General features: G+C 43.3%; 1 protein-coding gene across 7 annotated transcripts; it reads left to right on the forward strand.

Annotated features, from left to right (window-relative positions):
• The first annotated feature begins 1,302 nt into the window (after nt 1–1,302).
• Nucleotides 1,303–24,085, forward strand: gak (cyclin G associated kinase). 7 transcript variants are annotated; one of them, XM_034541464.1, is made up of 30 exons: nt 1,303–1,673; nt 6,562–6,623; nt 6,906–6,965; nt 7,860–7,974; nt 8,496–8,638; nt 8,874–8,999; nt 9,896–9,985; nt 10,274–10,409; nt 10,913–11,025; nt 12,621–12,699; nt 13,654–13,804; nt 14,832–14,840; nt 16,260–16,309; nt 16,485–16,633; nt 16,880–17,002; nt 17,159–17,292; nt 17,392–17,586; nt 17,684–17,801; nt 17,885–17,964; nt 18,145–18,338; nt 18,515–18,691; nt 18,907–19,073; nt 19,231–19,474; nt 19,553–19,726; nt 19,959–20,096; nt 20,178–20,264; nt 20,407–20,646; nt 20,869–21,017; nt 21,397–21,573; nt 21,702–24,085. In XM_034541464.1, exons 1-30 carry the CDS (start codon nt 1,532–1,534, stop codon nt 21,801–21,803), a joined length of 3,924 nt encoding a protein of 1,307 aa, XP_034397355.1. In that variant the 5' UTR covers nt 1,303–1,531; the 3' UTR covers nt 21,804–24,085. The 7 variants fall into 7 exon arrangements, with proteins under 7 accessions (XP_034397355.1, XP_034397357.1, XP_034397359.1 ...); XM_034541466.1 differs by having other exon boundaries at nt 18,530–18,691; XM_034541468.1 differs by having other exon boundaries at nt 13,687–13,804.
• Nucleotides 24,086–24,095: the final 10 nt, after the last annotated feature.

Below are 24,095 nucleotides of genomic sequence, written 5' to 3' on the forward strand. Positions count from 1 at the left end.
GTAATTTTAAACGTGTAACTGACTCATGCATAATGTCATTCCTGCATTATATTTCGCAATATGTTGCATTTTGCCGCACACTTTCGCAAATGATGGACAAGTATATCTCTTATTGATTTTAATACTACAGGCAGATGCCTGTTTTTTTTTTTTTTTACAATCTTAGACGGACCCACAGTGAACCTTAAGCTTTACAATGAATTAGCCTTCTCAGTGTCAGGACGATTTTTTCCACCATCATTGATGCTCCTGAGCTCCTTAACCTTTATGTAGCCTACTTTTATACTGTTTTCACACTCATTATGCATATTACTGCATCCCTGTTTACAGCACAGTTTACACATTTTGCAATTACTTTCAACCACAATATTGTTGTATTCATATTTGACATATGTATTCTTTTATTTATGTGGTTGTCAACCAGACTATTTGTATATTTGGGTACTCCTCAATGTGCTTGCATGCTTCTCTTCACCTCATTCTCAGTAAAATGTCAAATCTTTCTGCGACTTTCTTTAATGTATTTTTTTTCTAGCTTAGGCATGCATGGATAAGAGAAGATATTGGATTTTTCAGTGGGGACATGATCTAAAATATACTTAAAAGCTTGATAAGGCAACACAAATGATTTGTATGTTAAAAAAAAAAAAGTTGACAGGGTTTGTCAGAGACCTCACATTTAAATATTCATTATCCAAACATGGTGATTCATTCAAACATTCACTGCTGTACTACCTGAATGCCACTGTGCGTGGAGGAGGCTCTATTTGACAGATATGTATCCAGGAGATGGCGGACTAGTCCACAATATGTGAACTGCAATAATACGTGTGAGAATCTATAGATATGATAGTAGAGTAGGCCCTACCGTTATTTTTATTTGTCTGCAATATGAAGAATGTTATAAAGTTTGAAACCAAAATATGAATAAAATAAAAAATAAAAAACATGAATTAATTGTTGTAGTAAATGTGCCATAAATGCATATTGTACCCTCTGCAATCAGAGGAAGAAATACCAGGTCGGCCTACTTCTTTAGGCACTCACAATTATTTGAACACACATTGTCAACTGTTTACTGACTGCATGATGCATTTAGGTTTCTACGTGCTTTCATAACATTATGACAAAATAACTTTTGTTCATACAGTTTACACATCGACCTTAGCGTGGACTCGAATGCGTTGCGACAGGTCTTCAGTTCTACACTGGAAGAGACGGAGCATCCTTTTATTTTTTTTGTGTCCTAACTTTTTTTTGTCCCCCCCCTCCCTACATCACATGACTTAATCGTGCCTCAACGTCATCACCCTTCACGGAAGTCAGCACTATCGATGGTGGCGGCCTCATCAGCCTAGCAGCAGGAAGAGGATGTTTGCTTCCAGTGACATGCTAACATCAACCGATTAAAAGCCTTTAGGGCAGAGCAAACCGTCACCGGGGGCTTTTTCTGCGGAGTCTGCCGGGACTGTACGGCGCATTCCCCCGCACCCGGACCCCTGTGAGTCTGAAGCAGGGCGCTGGATACAAAATGTCCCTGTTCCAGTCGGCACTGGATTTCCTAGCCGGGCCCGGCTTGTCCGGAGCGGCCGGCCGGGACCAGAACGACTTCGTCGGACAGGTCGTGGAGCTCGGTGACATGAAACTGCGGATCAAGAGGGTGATCGCGGAAGGTGAGCACGAGAAAAAGCGTCGATAGATAAAGAGAGAGAGAGAGAGAGAGAGAGAAAGGTCTGGCGCGGCTCGGTACGCTAGCTAACCGAGCTAGCTAACAGGCTAGCGCCGGGGTGACACTTCAACTGGTAGTCAATGACAATAAGGTCCCTAACTGCGGAGCTGCGAGGCACCACGTAAACACCGGCTGGCCAGTGAGGCTCTCGCGGCTCTAGCGAGCGGTCAACGGCCTGTGGGTGACGGTGGTCCGTGGTCTCGACACCAGCTGCGTTGGACTTGTCCACCAACTCCCAAAGCCCACCGTTTAGTTCACTGGCGTCTCGCAGCCCACCTCGGACCTCATCTTCTTTCTCCGGCAGGCGACGGACGTCCGACTCGAGAGATAAATGCTAGAACAGGGGCCAGCGGGCAGGAAGGCACGTCGTGGCACAGTGGACATGTCCGTGATGATGTTGTTGTTATTGTTGTTGTTGCCAAAACGGCTTCCCCGTAGCTGCGTCTGTGTGAGCAGACAGTGCGGTGGCATTGGGGCCCGTGGGGGGGATGATTGAAAGAATAACAGCAATATAGCATGTGTAAGTGATGGTTAAATACTCATGTCTATTCGAAGGGCTTGTATAGTCTTTTTAATTTGATGCCTTTTATTGATTGTGTTACCACAAACGAAAGGAAAGGCAACTCCAGCTCGGTCATGGTTTTCACTTTTTTTTGGGGGTGGGGGCGGAGATTAAAATAGTCTTTAGCAATCTATAACACAATTGTTTTCTTATTCTGCTTAAATTAGAAATAAACAATTGTAGGATTTTCTTTCTTATTTTCTTTGGTATTGATTTCTGGCTGATGTGTGTTGATTTTTCATCAATGTCAAGTCTCTATTTTGGGGGCCAATACATGGTGTGTGCTTCATAACTAGTACATTTAGTGTGCGTTACAACTACCGTACGCCACTGTTTAACCGGTTGTGTTTGAGAGTCCTTTTGGACAAAAACAGACACATCTAAGCACCTGCAGAGCTTTACTGAGTTCTTTCTTGTGTCATCCAGGGAGAGATTGGTTGGGAGCCGGCACGTATACTTGCCTTAATGCACCGTTTTGAGCTTTTCTTTATGTGCTTCTTTCTGGCTGTAAGGCTGCGACAGATGAAATGCGTTGATGATGAAACTCGATGAAACCTCATTTCTAATTTGGTTCTCGAAGGTCTGCATCTGCAAGCTTTTTGTTTGCATGGTACTTTTAAGTTTGCCAGTTAAAAGCAATCTCAAATCAATAAATTATATTTTTATATTCTTTATTATTATTATTATTATTATTTAGAATATTTACTATGGCAAGTTGAAGCTGTATTGTATTTAATATATTATATTAAATGAATCACACAAATACAATTTGACTATCAAATCATCCTATGCTGTAACATTCTAAGGAAATACTAATTTAGGAACAATTGGTGTTAATATGTGTTATATCTCTTCTACCATCATGCATGTTTACTTACCTGCAGTAGTGTCTGGTAGAGTCTATTTGGTGTAGTCTGTTTAAAAAATACCGGTTAAACTAGATTAAACCTACAAATTGTAATTGATTTAGCCACATTTATTTTTTTGGACATTGCAGTTAGGCCGAAAATAAGTAAGTTATTGTTCGGATTCATTAGAGTTTTCAGTGCGGTCAGACCAGCAAGTCACAGTTGAACTCGTCCATTGTCTGGCTTCAGTGATTCGGCCGGCAAACTTGCTTCACTTTTTATTATCATGAAATTCCTACAAAACAAAAAAGTAAAAGGTGAATAATAATTTTTTTGAAACCCTTAAAACAAGGTTTTGTGGCACTCATTTTGAATTGGTCCTTTCCATTAACTGTTAGCTTTTCAGCTAATGTTGTTGGAGGAACAAGTGAAACACAAATCAGATAGACATTGAAGAAGTTGGACGTCTCCTCGCCGTCTCTGTCCACCTTACTTGGAACTTGCTGACTGATTCTGACAGATTGCTTCATCACCGCTTTGAAACCGTTTTTCCTTTTGCAGCTCAAAGTACCCACTTCCATGTCCACTTTTTGCAACTCTCTGACTCATTCTGAGGGTATTCTGTCCCAACTGTAGTCTAAATGTATGTGTAGAAAACAATGCCTTTTCTTTTAGATATAGCTATGCATGTGGTATAAAAACTATAACAGCGGATTGAAAAAAATATCACAGTAAAGGCTGCAAAAGCATCAAATAACATCTTTAAAATGTCTGAAAACCCCATGCCCACAATCCCATTATTCAACTTAGAATGATATCAACGGAGAGATGTTTAGTTAATGCTTTACATTTTAGCTGTAACTGAAAATTGTTGTTGCCTAGCTTTCTGTAGATATACCATCAGCTGATTTTGTTTCAGCAATAATTCCCCTCTGATCAACAGTATGGTCACCGTGTTGTGATTGAACATCCTCGGCTGCAAGAGTTGGTTGACGAGAGGTTAACGGAGAGGTACGAGAGTTTTGAAATCTAAGCCAATGGTAAAACGCCAGATCATTTTACTCCAATCCTTTAACCCTTTTCAAACTCTCATCCTGCCCCTTTGAAAAGGTGTCTTTGTGGCTTTTCCCCTCAACGAGATCTTTGGAGAGCGAACACAATGGCTGGCTGTTACCAGATGGTTCTAGTTTTTTTTAGGACCATGACTAGTTTGTCTGTCTCCTGAATCAGCCACTCGGGCAGATAGGCCACACTCATGCAAGCTCTCTTCCACTTCAAAGAGTCTGTTTGTGCAGCCCCACAATGCTGTTGGGTCAATTTAAGCAACCAATCGGATGTGTTGCTGGTGTAAAAAAATGTCACCATGCAAGTGGTGATCATCGTCATCGTCATCGTTGCATTGAGCAACCACATTCTCTGTATTCCTCAGGTTAGTGAGGCAGAGAGTAACCTCCGCGCATAACTAAACAGGTGGTTTGGAGCACCTTGCTGTTCTTTCCTCTGTTGGCGTCTCCCTCTGTGCAGGTGAAACGGAAGACGAGAGAGGTCTCTTTATTCAGAGCCACAGTGGATACGCTGTGTCTCATTCCTCATTTATTCCTGTCATTATTTAAAACGCCTACAAAGAATGTGCCCGAGCAAGATTGAATAAGTTTCGTTATGATATATGTATAAAAAAAACATTTTCCGTATTTTTTTTCTTCTTTTTTGGACTGGATGGGAGCAAAGGAAATGGATCCTTTTAGTTTTCAGCCACGCCCCATGCTAGCACAAGACAGAGGAAGACATGTGACCCCCGCAGCGGGGACGGCTGTGTATTCTGAAAGTCACCGGCGTGGCTCGTACGTGTTGCTGTAAAAGACAACAAGTCCTGTTCTGGTTGCGCTTCGTGCCGAGTGTTTGTAATGAGGGAAAGTGGGGCCGTGCACTTAAGAAATGCAATAAAACCAGTGTTGTCCCCTTATGAAATATGGGTGCATGAGCATCGGGCTGCTGGCTTTGAATCCCAGATGAGGTTAAAACAAATAAGATAAAAAAGCCAGTCGACCCGCCTGAAGAATCTTCTCTGTGTAAATAAAGCTTTAAAGATTAGAATCTTAAGCGTGCCCATTTAAGTTTTCACAGAGCAAAGCAAGCTTGGTAGTTGATTTACTCATCGCTCTGGTAACCCCCCCCCCCCGGCCCCGGCCCTGTTTGGACTGTGACTTGCTAAATACATAGACATACACAGCCACACTCGATGAACCAAAAAAGTTAAGAAAACCGGAAGGTGGCTTTTTAGATCTTGAAATAAAAGACGAGCCATCTCGAGAAATAAATTGTGATGTACCGACGTATACAATTGTTCCGATTATGTATCATAGTTAATGTCATCATTTGAATATTGAAGCAGTGTACAGCTCGTCACTTACCAGTTTCTCTGTGAAAGGTCAGCGAGCGCCCTGGCAGGCCAAACTGATTCGGCTACCTCCCTAACATGCCCTTCCATTGAGACGGCAGGCACAATACCAAGGCCCTGGTTCATCTAAATGGAACTGGACCATAATTCATGTTGTTATTTACACCTTTTGTGTTTTCCCTGCAAGTACATTTGAAAGTAGCTGCTGTGAAAGGGGCCCACACCGTGCCTCTTTTATTGGTGGGCTTTAGCGGCGGCCCGGAGGTTAGAGGAGTGAGCTCATGACATTAGAGGTTGCTAGTGTTGTCTTGTTCTGGAGCAAGGCACTGTGGCCGCTCAATGGCCAACGGATAAGTCTGAGGTTGTTGTGTTCGGCAGCTTGCAGGTTAAAACTTTTATGAGCGTTGCTGGAGGATTTAGGGCTCTCTGCGGTCATAAGAGAAATCTAAATGGTCCGGCATCCTACGGAATGAGACTAATGTGTGACATCATGCCACCGTTATCTCCACCTACACCTGATGTTTATGATCATAAGTCAATCCCCTTACAACTGACTCATGTGACAACCTAAGGTGCAATAATGGGCCATTTACTGAGCACTTAAGCACAGTTTAAAAAAAATAGCTATTCGATGTCTTCCCTTTTTAATTTGTGGTGCCTTTTGTGTTTTGTTGTCGTTGTGTTTATTAACTGCTCTTAGTGATGTTACAGAGCATTGCCATAAAATACCCAAAAAAAATCACTTACTCACATTTGTCCCGGTACTTGAATGCACCTTAGAACCATACAGCCAGTCACACACATCGGAGTCCACCAGTCACACCAGAATAAATCAGAAAAGTTGACATTCCTTTGAGACCGAAGCTACGTTAAAATGAATAACGACACATTCTGCTCTGTGTCGCACAATTGCCGCGATACGTCGCGCTTTTGCGAATGACGATTATGCATAATTTTCAGCGTGCATGGACTATTCCTGTACATGTAATGACTTCCTGCCTGCCCTCTGTTTCTGTTTTCTCAGGTGGATTTGCTTTTGTGTATGAAGCCCAGGACATGAGCAGTTGTAGAGACTATGCCCTCAAGGTAAGATAAAGGTGTATGTCCTATTAAGGGATCACCTGATCACAGAACAACAACAACAACAAACTAGGGATGCACCGATCCGACTACTTATGGAGTCGGGTGCCAGAATTGGACAAATCAAAACTTCAATATGAATATAAATTCCAGTATATAATGTATTTAGTATAAACGCATAGAATTGAATTGAACAGATCGGCCCCGTCGTCACTTAGCCTGATATCCAACATCGGTATCGGTGCATTCCCACAAAAAAAATGGTCCGTGTGTGCGCTTTTGTTTCAGAGGCTGCTGTCCAACGAGGAAGAGAAGAACAAAGAAATCATACAGGAAGTCTGCTTCATGGTATCCTTTATCATTTCCAGACCGTTTTTCTGATGATCAATATGGAGCCGTTCTGTTTTCGCACACAGCAGAGAGCGACGTGTGACAAAGGCGAGTTAATCTGTCCCCCGTCGCTTCCCGAGGCTTCTCACGGTCGTACGCCGTCATTACGACATCGCAGATCTCAGAATGCACAACACAGGAACTAATATATATTTACAGGGTTTATCCTTATAATAACATTGTGGTTTCATAAACACAGACGGCCTGGCGTTGTGCGATTCTGTGCTTTATAGCTCGTCACGTGTTCATAACTAAATGTCAAACCACCGAAGCATCCACTTTCCTTCAATGTCACTGGAGGGGGTTTATTTCACGGAGTGACCGTTTTTTTAATCAATGAGATCAGTCAGTGAAGGGAAGTAAAACAATGTAGAAAAGAAAAGCACAGCAGCATAAATAAATGCTGGGACACGTCTTCTACTGTTGCACAATGGTGGTTTTATGCTGTGTAGCACATTGTGAAGGCACCGGCCTTTTGGTAGACGAAGCAGCACTGTGCTCCCAGTACATTGCAACATTTTGTGTTTTTGGAACTAATGTTTAACGTTGCCGATGAGGCAGAAAAAGGGAGTCTGAAGTCACCGTGGAATCAGCCAACCATAATAATGTCTCCCTGTTGACACTGGTTGACCAGCAACCTAGAGGGCACCTTTTAGAAAAACAACGTCTCCTTTGAGGCTCTGCATCAAAGTGGATGGCAGAGTAGGTCAGTTTAAATTGTGGCACATAACAAAGGCCGTGATGACCATGATTTAAACTCACTTGTTTACTTCATCATACGCCAAAGGGGGTGGTTGACTGACCTGAAGTCATGCTTGATGCCGTATGGACCTTGACCTGCTTGCTCTCTAGAAAAAGCTGTCGGGTCACCCCAACATGGTCCAGTTCTGCTCCGCGGCTTCCATCAGTAAGGAAGAGTCTGACACCGGACAGGCCGAGTTCTTGATCCTCACCGAGTTGTGTAAAGGTAACTGCACTTTCTTTCTTTTTTCGCACTTAAAAAAATAAATAAATGAAAGTGTCTTCTTCCTCTATATTTGTTTACTTCCTCGTGATTTTAATCGGTGCTAATTCATACATCAAACCAAGTCCAGGACCCGTCGGGTCCATTCCCTAGACACTCTGAAAATGCACTCGTGACGAAACGGTTTCCTGCCTGCAGCCTTTCTGCTTCCTGCTCTACTTCCTTTCGGCTCAGTCTGACTGTTCATTTACAACGGACTTTGTTGTCATTCCAGCTTTAATAAGGCAACCTTACTTCCCCATGAAAAAGATGTATCGACATTATTGATTCATTTATAGGATGAGTGTGAAGCCCCTTTTCTCTTATCTCATTCACTTTTTTTAGTCCCATAGTATCCCAAATTAATCTGACAATATACAATCGGCAGATAAAATTAGAATAATAAGGCATCTGTGTTGTGACAGGTGTTGCTCTCCCTTTTGACGGATGGCCTTTTCATTTAATTTCTCTGTTTTGTGCCTCAGGTCAGCTGGTGGACTTTATAAAGCGGGTGGAGCAGAGGGCTCTCCTGTCATGTGACACTGTGCTGAAAATCTTCTACCAGTCGTGCCGCGCCGTGCAGCACATGCACAAACAGAAGCCGCCAATCATACACCGGGACCTCAAGGTCTGTTGGTCCTTGGCAGTTGGATGAATGAATGAATGATGTGTCAAATGATGACGTATCCACAATATCTTCATAACTACTCGGTTTAGACTGTACTCTGTATCAAACAAAGAAGATACTGCAATTTAAAGCCGAATTTACGGTACCGTAAATTAGGGGCTGTTCAGATTACTAACTGGTAATTAAATGTGTATTGATTAACATGCAAGCTCTCTGCGTACTTGATATGTTGCAGATTGAGAACCTTTTGATTAGTAACCAGGGCACCATCAAGCTCTGTGACTTTGGCAGCTCCACCACGGTGTCGCATTACCCCGACTACAGCTGGTCGGCACAGAAGAGGTCCATGGTGGAGGATGAGGTACACACACACACACACACACACTCTCAAACATCAGTCACGGGTCAGCTCAACAGGGCACTTCTTATACAGAACAGTCTTGTTCTTTCGTATAATAATTAAATGGTCTTCAATAAAGTTTTATATACATAGACCAAATATATGTCAAGTTAATTTGGACTACATTATCACAAATATGTATACTCTTGAGTATTTTATGGTCCTGATTTCTACAAGATTATTTGTGTCACATCAGTTGTTGAATATACATATATATTGTATACAGATACATGTACAATATATATGCTTCAGACAAAAGGTGAAAGGCATGAACATTTCACACAACATTTTTTTTGTTGAGGCACTCGTAGTTTTCCTGGAGTGCATCATATTGTGTCATATTTTCTCCACAAGTCAGTTCTTCAATTGAAAGGGGGAACAAACAGATTGATTATTTACGGCGGATCAGTGACAACACAGACGGAAACCAGGAACCTTTGATTGAATTAACAGCTTGAGGTTCAGGAAGCACCGATCAATCAAGTTAATTATATTTATTTCATGAACACACACACACAAACACACTTTGCCACAGATGACCTCAGTATGCATGTTTCTAAATGTAATAATGTACCCGGCACCTGTTTTCAGAGCTTTTTATGATGGAAATATTGAGGTGAACATTTTTAGAAAGCATGCTTAGCTTGTCTGTATGGGAACATATGACGGGGTTTCTTTTTCATATAAAATAAATAAATCAGGTGATCCAAAGCTTTTCAAAATTAATACATTTAGTTAAAAAAAAGATGCCTGAGGCAGGAAGTGAGCCTAGCTGGATAATTGGCTCTGGCTGTATCTACTGCAGGACCCCACAGTGGTCCAACTGCTGTTTTTAGTATGTTTTCTTTGTCTTGTAGATCACAAGGAACACCACTCCAGCGTACCGAACGCCAGAGATGATCGATCTCTACTCCAACTTCCCCATCAATGAGAAGCAGGACATCTGGGTCAGTGCTTGTACCTTTTTTAATGTGTGTCCCCACAATGTCACAGATCATCCAAGACGACAATCAAAGATCAAAACGTGGCAATTTCTGTTCGGTTAAAAAAAAAAAGAAAAGAGAAAGAGCTCAAAGCTAACTTACATTAGGCATTAGTCTTTTCTCCCGTCGTTGTTTTGACACAACAGGTTGTCTTCCGACAGTGTTTTGTCTACTTCACGCTTCGCTTTCTTTTCTGTTCATTAATAATGGTGGCTTGAGAGTTTGTGTTTGTCTTCATCATTTCCAATGCAGGCCCTGGGATGCATCCTCTACCTGTTGTGTTTCAAGCAGCACCCGTTCGAAGAGGGGGCCAAGCTGCAAATCGTCAACGGAAAATACTCCATCCCTCAGAACGACGTCAAGTACACTGTGTATCACAACCTCATACGTATGTACCTCCAGTCTATGCCTTCTACTTTCTGCCTGCCCCCTTTCTTCTTCCATCCCTCGATTTCTCTCTCCTCCTCTCGCCCACAAGTCACCGTTTGGGATGGCACCTTTTTAAACATAACGTTCATGTATAACGCCATGACGAGCACCACCAGTACCTTGTTCCGGCTAATGCAGTCAGGTTAAACAGCACCACCTGCTGGAAAAGGCATATCGGTATATTCTCTGCAAACAGTGGCACAAAAACATAGATACTAATTAACTTCAACATCAGAATTATTTAAATTTTAGTTTGTTTTCATTATTCACATTGATTGCTGTGTGTGTGTGATTTAATGACTTAGTGATTAGTCATATACATCTTTGATCTCCCTCTTTAAGAGTAAATTAGATATCTGTTGTCTTGTTCATGAATGTTATTGTCATTGTCTTCAACTGTCTCCTCAGATTTTTTAACATTTCCTCCTTTTTCCACTGAATCCTCCTCCTCTTCCTCTCCAGGTTCCATGTTGAAGGTGAACCCAGAGGAGCGTCTGTCCATTACAGAGTTGGTGAACCAGCTCCAGGAGATAGCAGCAGCACGCAACGTCAACCCCAAGTCCCCCATTACCGAGGTGGGTGTGTGCGTGGTTGTGTTCAGGGCTGTTGCCGCACTAAGATTTGAGTGATGTCTGACCAGTAAAATATTTTTTCCACCATCAAGTTGTTCTGCCATCATTGGCACAGAGGCCTTTACCCTGCTGTGCGGCTCCGACACTGTTCGTGGTGCTATTGAGCTCTTCAAAAGAAGCTTTGAGGAGGTGACAACTTTCACCAAGTGTGTTTTGGAGTAAACAAGTTGATTGGCTGGGACACAATCTCAGCCTGTGAAGAGGCCATTGACAGGCCGACCACAGTTTGTGTGTGTGTGTGTGTGTGTGTGTGTGTGTGCGCACTCTCAAATTGCTCTTGCACTTGCTCAGTCTTGCATGCGACACACACACACACACACACACACACACACACACACAGTGGCGGGCTCAAAGGAGGCTGTATTCTCTTTCCTAGGCTCCTCTCTTCCCAGCTGGCATGGCCCAAAGAGACAGAGAGGTGAAAAATCTGTGTAGCTGAAAACAAGAAAACAAGCATGAAGGGATACCAACACTTCAGTAGTGTTTTTGGGAGTGACTTGTAAAGCTAAACAGTGGTTTGTGTTTTTTTTCTTTCTCTCACCCACAGTAGCTAATTCTGCATAATCAGATTTAAGATTACAGCCACGGTTTTGGAATAGAAAAGCATGGTGGCTGTTCACGACAGACTAAGCAGCCGCAGCCTCTAATGATTCTTAAACACAAAATCCTGCTACTTAACGCAAAATCCGCAGCCACAGTTGTGATTTAACAGTATGGAAAGCAGATTTCCAGGTTTGCAGTGATTCTTCCATCTTTCTGGTGTGCAATGTACACATGGCCTAATCTATAGATGAGCCAGTGCATGTATTCTGAATCATATTTATCAGACACACACGTTCATGCCATCGCTCTGAATGAATGAGTAAAGTGAAGCACGGAGTTCTTCTGTATTCCAACTAATTTCTCACCAAGCTGAATCCTGATAAGGTCACTAAATGTGTGCATAGTGGAGGCAGATTTGGCGATTGCTGATCTGATTAGGCTTAAGAAGGGGTTTCCCTGCTGGACATAAGGAGACTATAATCCTCCTCCTCCTCCTCCTCCTCCTCCTCCCCCCTGCTGCTTCTCAGTGCAGACGTATGGAGAGGCAGACCGTAAGATGGAGCCGAGAGGAGGGAGAGCAGACATGGGAGTGAAACACGGAAGGCATCTCTGAGGGGAGGGCGAGACGCCGTCTGGCTGCTTTAACGCAGACCCAGGCGCTCCTGTTTTACGTCTGAAAAATAATTTATTCAGCACGCCTGAAATATGGAAAGTGTTTTACGATTGTGCTTCTTTTTGAAATTCTTTTTTTGAACTAGTGATTATTCATTTTGGGATACACTCAGGATTTGATTGACGCTCTTTTTCTATTCATCCTATTCTATTTTTTTTTTTGCATTTCTATGGAAGTTCTGTTTTGAACATCTGAGGCAAATCCTCAAGGGCTGGCTGTTTCTTGTTGTCAACCTAGTCCTCATTGTGTTGACTTGCCTGTGACAATGTTGAGTGCGTACCACTGTTGGCGCCCGGTGTATGACGGCTATGAATGTCTGCAGCTGCTGGAGCAGAACGGAGGTTTTGGCAACAACGGAGCCCAGCCGCCCATGCATATCCACATTGTCCAGAACAATTCAGGTAACTGTTTGTTTGCATGACGGTGCGAGGCTCTCTCTGGGTTTGGGACCGAGTTAGTCTGTTTTTATAGTTGTCATTGAAGTCAACAAGTCATTGATTTGCTGAAGGACCACCAATAAACCCAGAAGCAACCTTTTGGCATATCCATCTGCTGCAATCTAAGACAGTCAAAAATAACTACACTTTATTACTTAGAAACAGCCATGCAGATGTTTTTGAAATTGTTCTTCTGAGGTGTGGCTTAGCAACACACTTAACTTCTAACCTCCACATATATCCACACACACACACACACCCACCCAAACAGCACCCATATTTTACACATAAGCAATCTGGTTAATTCACCGATGACCACCCAAACTAATAAAGCTCCAACGGGGTCAGTATGTCAGCGCCATGATCCTCATGTGTGTTACAGATTGTTGGGGATTTCTGAAGCAGATTAAAGTATGCAGGCTCTATAAATAGCTAATTATATTATTAGGATATCTGAATTATTCTGAGCACGAGCTGAACTATAAAATTATTATTATTATTTTTTTGAATCTCCACTCCACTAATAGGATAATAACTATACATCGACTACAATCCATTAAGAGGATTTCTGCATGTCCAGTCAACCATCTGTCAAAAGGCCCGAATATGTTTGCTATTTTCCTTGAGGAGTGGCTCCGGTCCTCCTATCCATCCATACTATCAGATCTGAGCGATACATAATGTTGAGGCATCTGCCTTTTTTATCTTGTATCTCAACATCTGGCAGCTTCACCACAGCTGAAAGCAAGTGATTTTTATCCAACGCATTTACCTCCTAGGCAGTCATTTATTCTAGCTTGGTAAACCGATCTTTTCAGGTCCATTCATTTGATTTTAATAAAAGAAATGCAAATGTGCCCACTGTTTCATGCAAAGATTGTCAGTGCTATGACAAAGTCTGGAAATCTGTCATTTCAGCATTCTCTCTTCCCCCCCCCATGATGCCTGTAGGCGTATACGATCCTGATCAGTCGGGCAGCGGCCTCATGGATATCTTAAGGGGCGGAACGGAGCGCTTCCTGACCAACATAAAGGACACTTCCTCTAAGGTCATCCAGTCAGTAGCCAGGTAGGGTGCTCCAACCTTGTTATCGTGATTATCACTGTTGTATTTACCCATTTTGACACCTTTTCAGTCTTAACCTTTCATGTAGTCGTTCACATCATTACAGATCAGTTGGCACTCGATGGGCTTTTGATCACATAACCTGACACGTGTCGCTGAATTGATCTCATGATTCACAATATGTTCACGTTACCTTTTTTGGGAGTTGACTGAGCACGCGGTTGAACTTGTTCTCATTTTACACGGGCTACCGTCAGTTATTATGTGTTACTTATTTAACGGAAATAAATCCCACCACCACATTTGCATCGGCAATCATCTTTTGAAATTTGATGCTGGAGGGAGCGGGGGAAATCATCAGCTGTCTATAGAATTTAAATTTATTGTATTTAAAATATGCACTCGTGGTTTGGAATTTGTTATATTGACATCCACTAAATGGCATAACGTTTTCTTTTTCAACAATACTGTTTGCCAATTATCATGTTACATCACAGTTGCATTAATCTAAAGTAAATGTAGATGTTGGCACACCTGTAAATTGTCTCCATAATCAATCATGCTCATACCTTCCCTGCTCCCAGATTTTTTTTTTTTTTTCTTCTTTTTTTAAAGGAACATTTTGCTTCTCGGCTCTCGGAGGACTTTTTAGTTGTGACCCTCCCAGAAAATGACAATCCTTTTTCTTTCTTTTTTTAATCGCTCTTTGTTCTGAGACCAACCACTGGCATGCGAGTTAGTCAGTGGATGGTGGGATTAATCAAGGTGCCCTTTGCTGCGACAATGACATCATCATTGAGAATGATTGTTGAGAGACAGCCTCTGTTATTGTCTGTATAAAAGAGTTGAGAACAAGCAAAGTGTTCCTTTTTAAAAAGCCGCTCCATCCACATCCCATAACATTTGACCTTTCATTTGATTATTCTTTCATTGGTTTGTTCCATTTGTTTGGTAGTTTTGTTTATTTTTTTTGTTGTTTCTTTTCTCTATCCCAATCCCTCATGGTCCCCACTATGTGTCCATCGCCTAGCAACCCAAGGTAAATATGGGTCGGTGAAGTGCGTTAACTCATGCGTCGCTCTGTGTGCTCCAGTAGTTTGTGTTTGATTTTTAGAGGAAGAAAAAAAAAACCAGACTAAGCCTTTTGCTGTGCCGTGTCCGCCGTCACAGCTTGCTGATCCTAACATCACACATACAATAATTCCGTTGAGTGAATGCAGAGCGTGACGTGAATGGAGAGAAGAGTATCATTAGAAGAGTGAATGGCAGCGCTGGGTGATTGGAAAGAGATATCGCTCACTGACGAAGCCAGTGGAACATGTCCTCCATGCTTGGTACAGGAAATGAATGGGCCAGATGCTGGTGGAGCAATGATAACCTTCTGCTTGAGAGGTGCATTATACCAACTGCATCAATGCAAAACAATTCTTTATGAAGTTAAATGCCAGAAAGCAGGGCAACTGCAACATCCCTTTTAAAGGTTTGTGGTCTATTAAAAGGCAGCACCTTGTCATATCGATCATATAGTTTGTAACAACAAAAGTGTTTTTTTAAAAACTTATAGCTGTTTTCAAGCAGACATCATCCTCCAAAGGTCTATTTTGATGGTTCCCAACCTTTTTTAGTCCGATGTAACCTCTTGCCCTGCTGGGTAAACTCAACTAACTCCTCGATGCCTCCATTATGTTCATCCATTACCATGTCCAATTTAACATTAATCTATTTAAGCTCCAGATGTTCTTCTGGTTGAGAATCACTTTTGTTTATGTGAATGACTGTTTGAATGATTGAGTGTCTGGTCATTAAATGTAATATTCCACTGCTAACAAAATCACCATTTGCAGCAATAAGTGTCTGAACCAGCATCGCCTGTCTGTCCTGACACCATACAGATACAGTTGAGTGTCATCAGCATAGACGGATTAATTTCCTTGCTTGGCCTACAGGTTGTTTGTGTGTACTCATATTTAATATTCAGTGGGAATCATTTGGCGTTGTTTTTTTCTGTTGTCATTGTCCCAATATGATTTATTTTGCTGTATATGTAGCCTACTTTCTACATCAATTAACTGCCAGTAATACTTAACACCAAGGAGCTATTGGCAGCAATGATCCTCCGAGAGGTATTCCCATGCGCCAGCAAGCGTCTGCCAGATGCATGTGCTACATTTAAAAACTGAGGGAACTTTTGGGTCTAATCTGCATGATTGTGGGACAGCTGTCACTACAGTAGGTTTGAAAATCTGTACTGTGCGGTAACTCTGGTAGAGTTGCCCATTCAGGCATCGAATAGCAACAGTTATATCAGTATACCGTAAATAATACAACGCTTTTTTTGGTTTCTGAACCAGTTTGCGTTATCAAGCTGTTAATTTTTTTTTAATTTCTTGTTGTGAATTGTGTTTTTCCTCCCTATATCTACTCCTTTACATAAGTGCACTTGTATTTCCTCTTCCAGCTACGCCAAAGGGGACCTAGATATTTCATACATCACCTCCAGAATAGCAGGTAGGCATAATACCCTTCATAAAACGTAATTCTACATTTTGAACCCTCTCTTACTTCATAACGTTGTCAATCAAGTCATTATTTTATACTACACAATGAAAATATTTCTTTTTAGAAAAGGATAAAACATTGATATAATAGTTACATATATACATGTGTGTGTCTGTTTGTGTAGTCATGTCTTTCCCAGCAGAGGGGGTGGAGTCGGCGATAAAGAACAACATTGAGGACGTCCGTCTGTTCCTGGATTCACGTCATGCTGGCCACTATGCTGTCTACAACCTCTCCAAACGATCCTACAGGCCTTCTCGGTTCCACAACAGGGTACGAAGTGTGTGTGTGTGTGTGTGTGTGTTAGTGCAAGCACCTATTTGGTGGATAGATGCATATCTGTGGGATTCCCTTGTCTCAGTCTGGGTATGTCATTGCTCTGAGTGGATTCTGTCACAGTGTCACTATAATAGCTGGGTTTATTATTGCCACAGTAATGGCTTTATCCTTTCACTTGTGTGCGGCCTACACAAGGTTCCCGTTGTATTCAGGGGGGTGTCTTTGTGTGCGTGTTTGCAGGTTTCAGAGTGTAACTGGCAAGTGCGCCGTGCCCCTAACCTCCGCAGTCTCTACAGTGTGTGTAAGAACATGCATCTCTGGCTCAAACAAGACCAGAGGAACATCTGCATAGTGCACTGTCTGGTAAGTAATCTCTAACCACCTGCGAGATGCCGAAGATGACTTGGCCCTTCATGCATGCTCCGATGGGGAGATGTCACAACAACTCTAGGAGATGATGAGGAGGAGGATGACACCTGCAATATCCTTAATTGTTGCCGCCCCCTTTTGTCTCTGCAGGACGGCAGGGCAGCGTCGGCGGTGGCAGTTTGCTCCTTCCTGTGTTTCTGTCGCCTTTTCACCACAGCGGAGGCTGCCGTCTACATGTTCTCAATGAAACGCTGCCCGCCTGGCATAGCACCCTCACACAAGAGGTAGAATCCTGGGAGAGATCCTCAACGACCCCAACATGTCCCCGGCTTTACAAGAGCTGAGAATACAGGAGCCTGATCTCGCGTTTTTAATTGTTGCAGGTATATGGAGTATATGTGCGACATGATGGCAGAGGAGCCCATCGTCCCCCACAGCAAGCCCATAATCATTCACTCCATCGTCATGACACCCGTGCCGATGTTCAACAAGCAGCGCGCCGGCTGCCGGCCGTTCTGCGAGGTTTACGTTGGAGACGAGAGAGTCCTCACCACGTCGCAGGAGTACGACAAGATGAAGTAGGTTCATACACGCTCGAGAATGACGTTCAGCTTTTCTGAAGTCAAAGGAGTAAAAACAATTTCTATTTATCATCGGCTCGCTCGCTCTTTCCAGGGATTTCAAGATGGAGGATGGAAAAGCGGAGATTCCCCTCAATGTGACGGTCCAGGGAGATGTACTGGTGGTGATCTACCATGCCAGATCTACACTGGGAGGGCGTCTGCAGGCCAAAGTACACACATGCACGAGTGCAACACACGTCAGCACATTATTGACAAATAGAAGCTTATTTTCAACTCTAACGATGTGTTCCAGATGGCATCCATGAAGATGTTTCAGATCCAGTTCCACACAGGCTTCGTCCCCAGAAATGCGACCACTGTCAAGTTTGCCAAGTATGTACACGTCTTTTAGAAAGTCGATGCTTTCGACTGAACAAGATCATTGTCGCCCAAAGAGTCACATTTCTTATTGCCTGTTCAATAATATCAACTACATCAGATTTCTTATTTTCTAATTAACTCTTGAAATGCACTTTCCTGTTCCTGTTTCCAATCCATTTGTTGTCCTGCCAGGTATGACCTGGATGCCTGTGACATCCAGGAGAAGTACCCGGACTTGTTCCAGGTCAACTTAGACATCGAGGTGGAACCCAGAGACAGACCCAGCAGCAAAACCCCTCCCTGGGAGGGCTTTCAAACCAAGGGCCTCAACCCCAAAATCCTTTTCTCCTCTCGTGACGAGCAGCAAGAGATCCTCAGCAAATTTGGTAAGTGACATTTCTTTGTGGAAGCCAGGTTAGGAGTGTTACGCTTCTCCATCCATCTGTTTCTCAGTTCACGTATATATCGGACATCGTTCTTTCTTTTCCGCCTTCAAGCCCACTGAATGTATGTTTTTCTTATTTTTTCTTTTCCTAATTCACACCTTAAACTAAACTTAAAGCCTTACTCGCTACAGGTAAGCCCGAGCTGCCTCGTCAGCCAGGTTCCTCTGCATTTTATGACTCTGAGTCGCCCCAGCCGGCTCAGACCCCAGAAGTCTCTAATGCGACAGAACCAGAATCCCCTGTGAGCACCGATGGCAACGCCAACAACTTTTTCCAGACACTGGATTGGGAAGGTACTCTACTTGTGGTGTTGCGATAATACTCGTGAAAATCATCTCGATTTCGCCCCGTACAGCCTTAGTGTTCCAGTTATTGCCCGTATTATCCGTTTCAACGAAAGGGACAGGGCTACTTTCCTGCGTACATTTTCCCAGACAAGATTCAAACCATAAAATCCTCCTGATAAAGTGCCTTAAAACTTCCACTGACCAGCTTCTTGCATTTGTAGATGTGAGTGGCGCTCAGGATGCCTCAGACAGTCAAGGAGGGGGATCCATGAATGACCCGGAGGACCTAAGTGATCAATCGGATGGAGAGTCCTACTCTTATTCCGCCCCAGGTGGGGAGCCACTGTCACGTGACCCCAGCGAACCACTGTTTGATGCTGACTTCCAGGTGCGGAAAGTGATGGAGTTGGATGTTTGATTATACCAATACATTATAACTTCCTTTTTATAATGCACCCTGAGTTTTATGAAGTAGGAATTACTTTGTTCCTCCAGCGTTCCATTATCTTTTCTTCTCTGTTCTTGGTGTCCCTTTTTCCTTCCAGAGCTCCCCTCCTGCAGCCCAGGAATCGCCTCTCGGGGACACAGCTGACCTCCTGGGGTTGAACGCTGACCCTTCCATGTCCTCAACCTCCTCCTCTGCTCCTCATCAAGGAGTGCAGGGAGGACTGAAACCGGCATCCAGCAACAGCGACCTCCTCAACGACCTGTTTGCGCCCCCTGCTGGTCAGACAGGAGCAGTGCAGGACGACTTGTTCTTCAGTGGGCCGGCCACATCAGACTCAAAATGTAAGCACAGGGGCTTAATTTGCTGACTGCATTGTTGTTTAAGTTATCCCTGATGCATTATTCTCCCTCTATCTGCAGCCATGGGCGACCTGTTTGATCCATTTGGCATGGCGTCCGGCTCCGGCGTTGACGCCACTGTGGGTTCATCTCGGCAGGACTCTGGACCGGACCTGTTTGGAGACCTGTTGGGTTCTGATAGTTCAGCTCACAGTAACCCTGCTCCTGCTTCAAACACAAGCCTCTTCAACCTCAGTAAGTACATCTGCTGCTTTGACACCACTCCGCGTTATGTCCCAAACGTCCCTCTGCTCCATCAACACATCTCAGTCTGCTTTGAGGAGATTTGATGAGTGATAACAAACAGCATCATCAAGTTATCTCGAATTTGTTGGACAACCCATTCTTCATTACCACAAATGTAGGTGTTACATTCCACCTTCTATATTGCAAACTAAACTTACTTGGATGATTTTTGCCCTGCCAGATAAACTAGTGAATAATGTCCCTAAGATGACATCATCAGCCAGCCAACCGGACCTGCTGGGAGGATGGGACAGCTGGGCAGCTGGCACCACGGCTAGCATGAGCGCCACCGCCAGCAAACCCAGCTACACCAACACAGGTGAGCGAGGGAACTGAAATGTAGGGCTGACTGGAAATATGAGTGGTCAGTTTTGTACTCACATATTTTGACTGTCTGTAGCTCCCGGCGTTGCATCATTGTCGAAGGCCAAGTCTCAGACCTTTGATCCCTTTGCTGACCTCGGAAACCTGGGTTCCAATTTACCAGGTAAGAGACTTGCTCAGATATCCACTGTGTGCAGTGATCTAAAAGGGGAAAATGCCCTTAAAAGAGAGAAACATATACACTTATGAGCTCGTAAATCTATGATTGAATCTCAATTTACTATCTTTCATTCATGTTTTTGCAGGTTCCTCCGCAAAAGCTTCATCCTCCTCTGCTAAACCTCAAGGCCAGCCCTGGCAGGCCGGAAGACCCACCTCAGCCCAGAGCAAAGCTTGGATGGCCGGATCGGGACCCGGGACGGCACCTAAAGCCTCCTCTGCCTCGCAGTCTGCAGGCGCGCTGCCCACCAAACCCAACTACAACCTCAACTTCACTAGTGTCATCGGTGGGAGAGAGGAAAGAGGAGCTCGTGGGCCTGGTTTCGGTAAGCAGCATTGAGTAGAGGGGGCAGGATTAGTTTCAGGAGTTGGGGATCTTGTCTAATGTTTGATTTTCCAGTTATTACTCAAATACAGCTGACAGAAATGTGATTCGTTTGTAATATTTATGGACGGTATCGTATTGATTCTCTGTTCTGTATCGTGGTGCAAACTCTACTTGAGAATTGAATTGAGACTTCCTTCCTGTGTGCTGTGTTGTGACGCAGGCCCCAAGCCGAAGGTCAAGGTGGATGATTTTGAGGACCTGCTGTCAACTCAGGGCTTTGCCTCTCGGCCTGATAGGAAGGGACCAAGGACCATCGCTGAAATGAGGAGACAGGAGCTCACGAAAGACATCGATCCACTTAAATTACAGGTAACAAACTAAATGCATGTGCAAAGCGCTGAGAAACGCATTCTTCAGTGGATGAAATATGGAAAGTGAAAGAGCAGTGCTTGCCTTTCCGGCATCCCCACCACTGAGGTGCCCTCGGGCCAGTGCTTTTCGAAACAACCTGGTATAGATAACGGGGAAAATGTGATTAAAGTTTTTAATTACTCACGAAATCGTCTTTGTCCACTGTTTTATTCACCAGACGATTTTACTCTAAAAGAATTGGGATTGAGTCCCCGTATCCGTCGGTCCTGTCTTTTTAGATAGACCAACACGGCACCTTTTGGCAGGTGATACTCGGAGCTGATCGATGTTTGTGCCTTTTTTATTCATGCGGTTTATTTAATTTGTCATGCTGCAGATCTTGGACTGGATCGAGGGGAAGGAGCGCAACATCCGAGCGCTGCTGTCGACTCTGAACACTGTGCTGTGGGAGGGGGAAACCCGCTGGAGGCCTGTGGGCATGGCTGACTTGGTGTCACCTGACCAGGTGAAGAAGTACTACAGGAAGGCTGTGCTGATCGTCCACCCGGATAAGGTACAGGATAACAATTACAAATATTGCAACCCTTCATCTTAACTGTCCTTTTTATTATTTATTAATTGGCAAACGTGTTCTCTCCTCTCCTCTCTTCTATTTCCCCCCCCCCCCCCCCACACACACAGGCAACAGACCAGCCTTATGAACATTACGCGAAGATGATCTTCATGGAATTGAACGACGCCTGGTCAGAGTTCGAGAACCAGGGTTCCAAAGCACTCTTCTAAAACCCTGGTCTGGATCCCAGCTAAACCAGACCAGACCAAACCAGACCGGACCGGAACGGACTGGATTTGGCCTAACCAAACAGGGGTTAGACTGGTTCCAGATTGGACAGGACTGAGCCCACATTGGGCCTTAGCCTCTGAGAGGTGTCCTCTCTACCATTCCCTTCACTCCCTCCTTTTACTTTCTTCTGTTTCTACAAGGAAGAAGACCTTTTTGCCTCATTGTCCGGCTGCTGGGGGAACTTCCTCACTGGTTCATAAACAGCCAGTAAAATAAACAATGTGATAGTTCTTAAACTCACTGCCTACCTGTACAACTGCCTGAGTGGTGCTGCAAACATCTGGAGGGAAGGATGGGTGACAATCACATGAAGGAGACAGAATGGGAAAAGAAATTAGAATAACTGATTGATACGCCGATTATCTTTGACGGTGGTATTCGGATAAAAATATTCCATGACCCCACACAAATACAATGCTGGTAACATTTGTCTGTGCCTGGCACAAAACAACCAGTCATTTTGCTGACTGAACATAGCTGTACATTTTTTCAGCATGCCAGACGATCTGGAAGTATTGTTTTTAAGCTTCGTTGCCTCAAAGAATAGTGAATGTTGCAGATGAATCATAGAGTAAACCAGCCACAGCAACCGATGGACACAAAAAAAAAAAGAATCTTCCCTTAAAATCTCCCCGAGGATTTTGAAGATATATATCTGTTGATAATACCCATTAATTATTTGGAGTGCTACTGCTGCACCTTTTTGGGTCAACGGTTGGGTTTGTTGTAGACCATTTCCACTTCAGAAAGACAAGACTATTGCCTGCTGAACACTACTAGTGCTGCTTCTACCGTTACAGTTCCTGCTACTCACACGCACACACACACACGCACACGCACAAGCACACACACACACACACACACACTCCTCAGATTGATGTTTAAACCTGCATCCCAAGCTTCTGACTTCTGACAAAGGAGCTGAACTGGTTTTGATGCCCCATATAAACCTGAGCGGGCCGTCTGTTGTTTTTGAAGTGCTCTTTTAATTCCACCCACTCGGCTATACTGTGTAGCTAACTGCATGCTCTCCCACACCAAACCTCCAACCAACAGTGGGTCGGTGTGTTTGATTTTCAAACCAGGGTAGTCCAAAGGGGCGGGCGCTCTTTTATTGAAGTGCTCTTTCTTTCTTTTTCTAGTAGCAGAAGCATAACTAGTCTACCGGCCTGATTACGCTGGACGGCAGCGCTCACACTGCTCCATCATCAGTCATTAACCCCTCCCCTTTGTCTCTATAAGCCCCACCCCCTCAGCGTCTAGTTCAGTGGACATTTTTACGTCGGTGCATAGGAGGAGATTACAAATTGAAGGAATGAAAAGAGAATACAACGCTTAGTTTTACTCTTTCTTGTGTTTTTTTTTTGTGTGTGTGTTATTTTTTTGGGGGGTGTTCATTCCAAACTTTGCGCTTTTGTCAGTAAATCATCACTTCAGTGTAAATATAAAAAATATTATCATCCATCAAGTGGCTTTGTTAAGATTACAGCAGGGGTTATTGATGTGTTATCGACTGTGTGAATGCTTGTGTGTATGCGTGTGTTTCTTTGGGGGAAGATAATGAAACTTTGTTGGACATCATGCTTTCCTTGTCTGCAATCACAATCTTTTATTTCTTAATTTAATTATTTTCCGCCTCTCCCACGCTTCAAACTAATCTTTCCACTTTTTTTATTTTACATTTTACCTCATGGACCAATCAAATCACCCGTTTTCTTATTTATTATGTTTTTTTTGGGGGGGGGGAGGGTTGCAGGTTATAATGACATGTATTCATGCATATTGATGGCACAAGTGAAAATGTTCAGATAATATATAAGAGGAATGTTTTGAGTGAAAGTTGGGTTGATCACAGTGAGGCTCTTTGTTGCTGTTTTCATTCCAAAGCATTTATAATTACCAATTTGCTTTTACAAAAATATCCCCTCATTAGGTGTTGTTTATTTGTCTCTTCAATCTGTCTTTTTTTTCTTCTTCTTTTATGTCCTCTCGCTTCTGTTTTGCATTTAGTTAAAATTCCAACACGAGGGGCCAGTAAACCTAAGTAAGAAAAAAAATTAATAAAGTGATGCTTAAAATTCTCTGGCAGTATCATAGTATAAAGAGGGAGGATTGCAAAACCACACATCAGCAGTGTTTTCTGCACCAAATTACATCATAATAATATGAATGTAGATTTCAATGCAAAAACAAATTAAAAAACCTTTTGATTTGAGGCAGATATTTTTGGT

This window comes from Cyclopterus lumpus, chromosome 9 (genome assembly GCF_009769545.1).
Source record: "Cyclopterus lumpus isolate fCycLum1 chromosome 9, fCycLum1.pri, whole genome shotgun sequence".
NCBI classification, from domain to species: domain Eukaryota; kingdom Metazoa; phylum Chordata; class Actinopteri; order Perciformes; family Cyclopteridae; genus Cyclopterus; species Cyclopterus lumpus.

What these genes read in the sequence shown, in the direction of transcription:
- gak (XM_034541464.1), top strand. Translation starts at nt 1,532, where the DNA reads ATGTCCCTGTTCCAGTCGGCACTGGATTTCCTAGCCGGGCCCGGCTTG. An exon ending in CTTCTCGGTTCCACAACAGG is followed by an intron (nt 16,634 to 16,879) that starts GTACGAAGTGTG and finishes GCGTGTTTGCAG; the next exon opens with GTTTCAGAGTGTAACTGGCA. An exon ending in AGCTCGTGGGCCTGGTTTCG is followed by an intron (nt 20,647 to 20,868) that starts GTAAGCAGCATT and finishes GTTGTGACGCAG; the next exon opens with GCCCCAAGCCGAAGGTCAAG.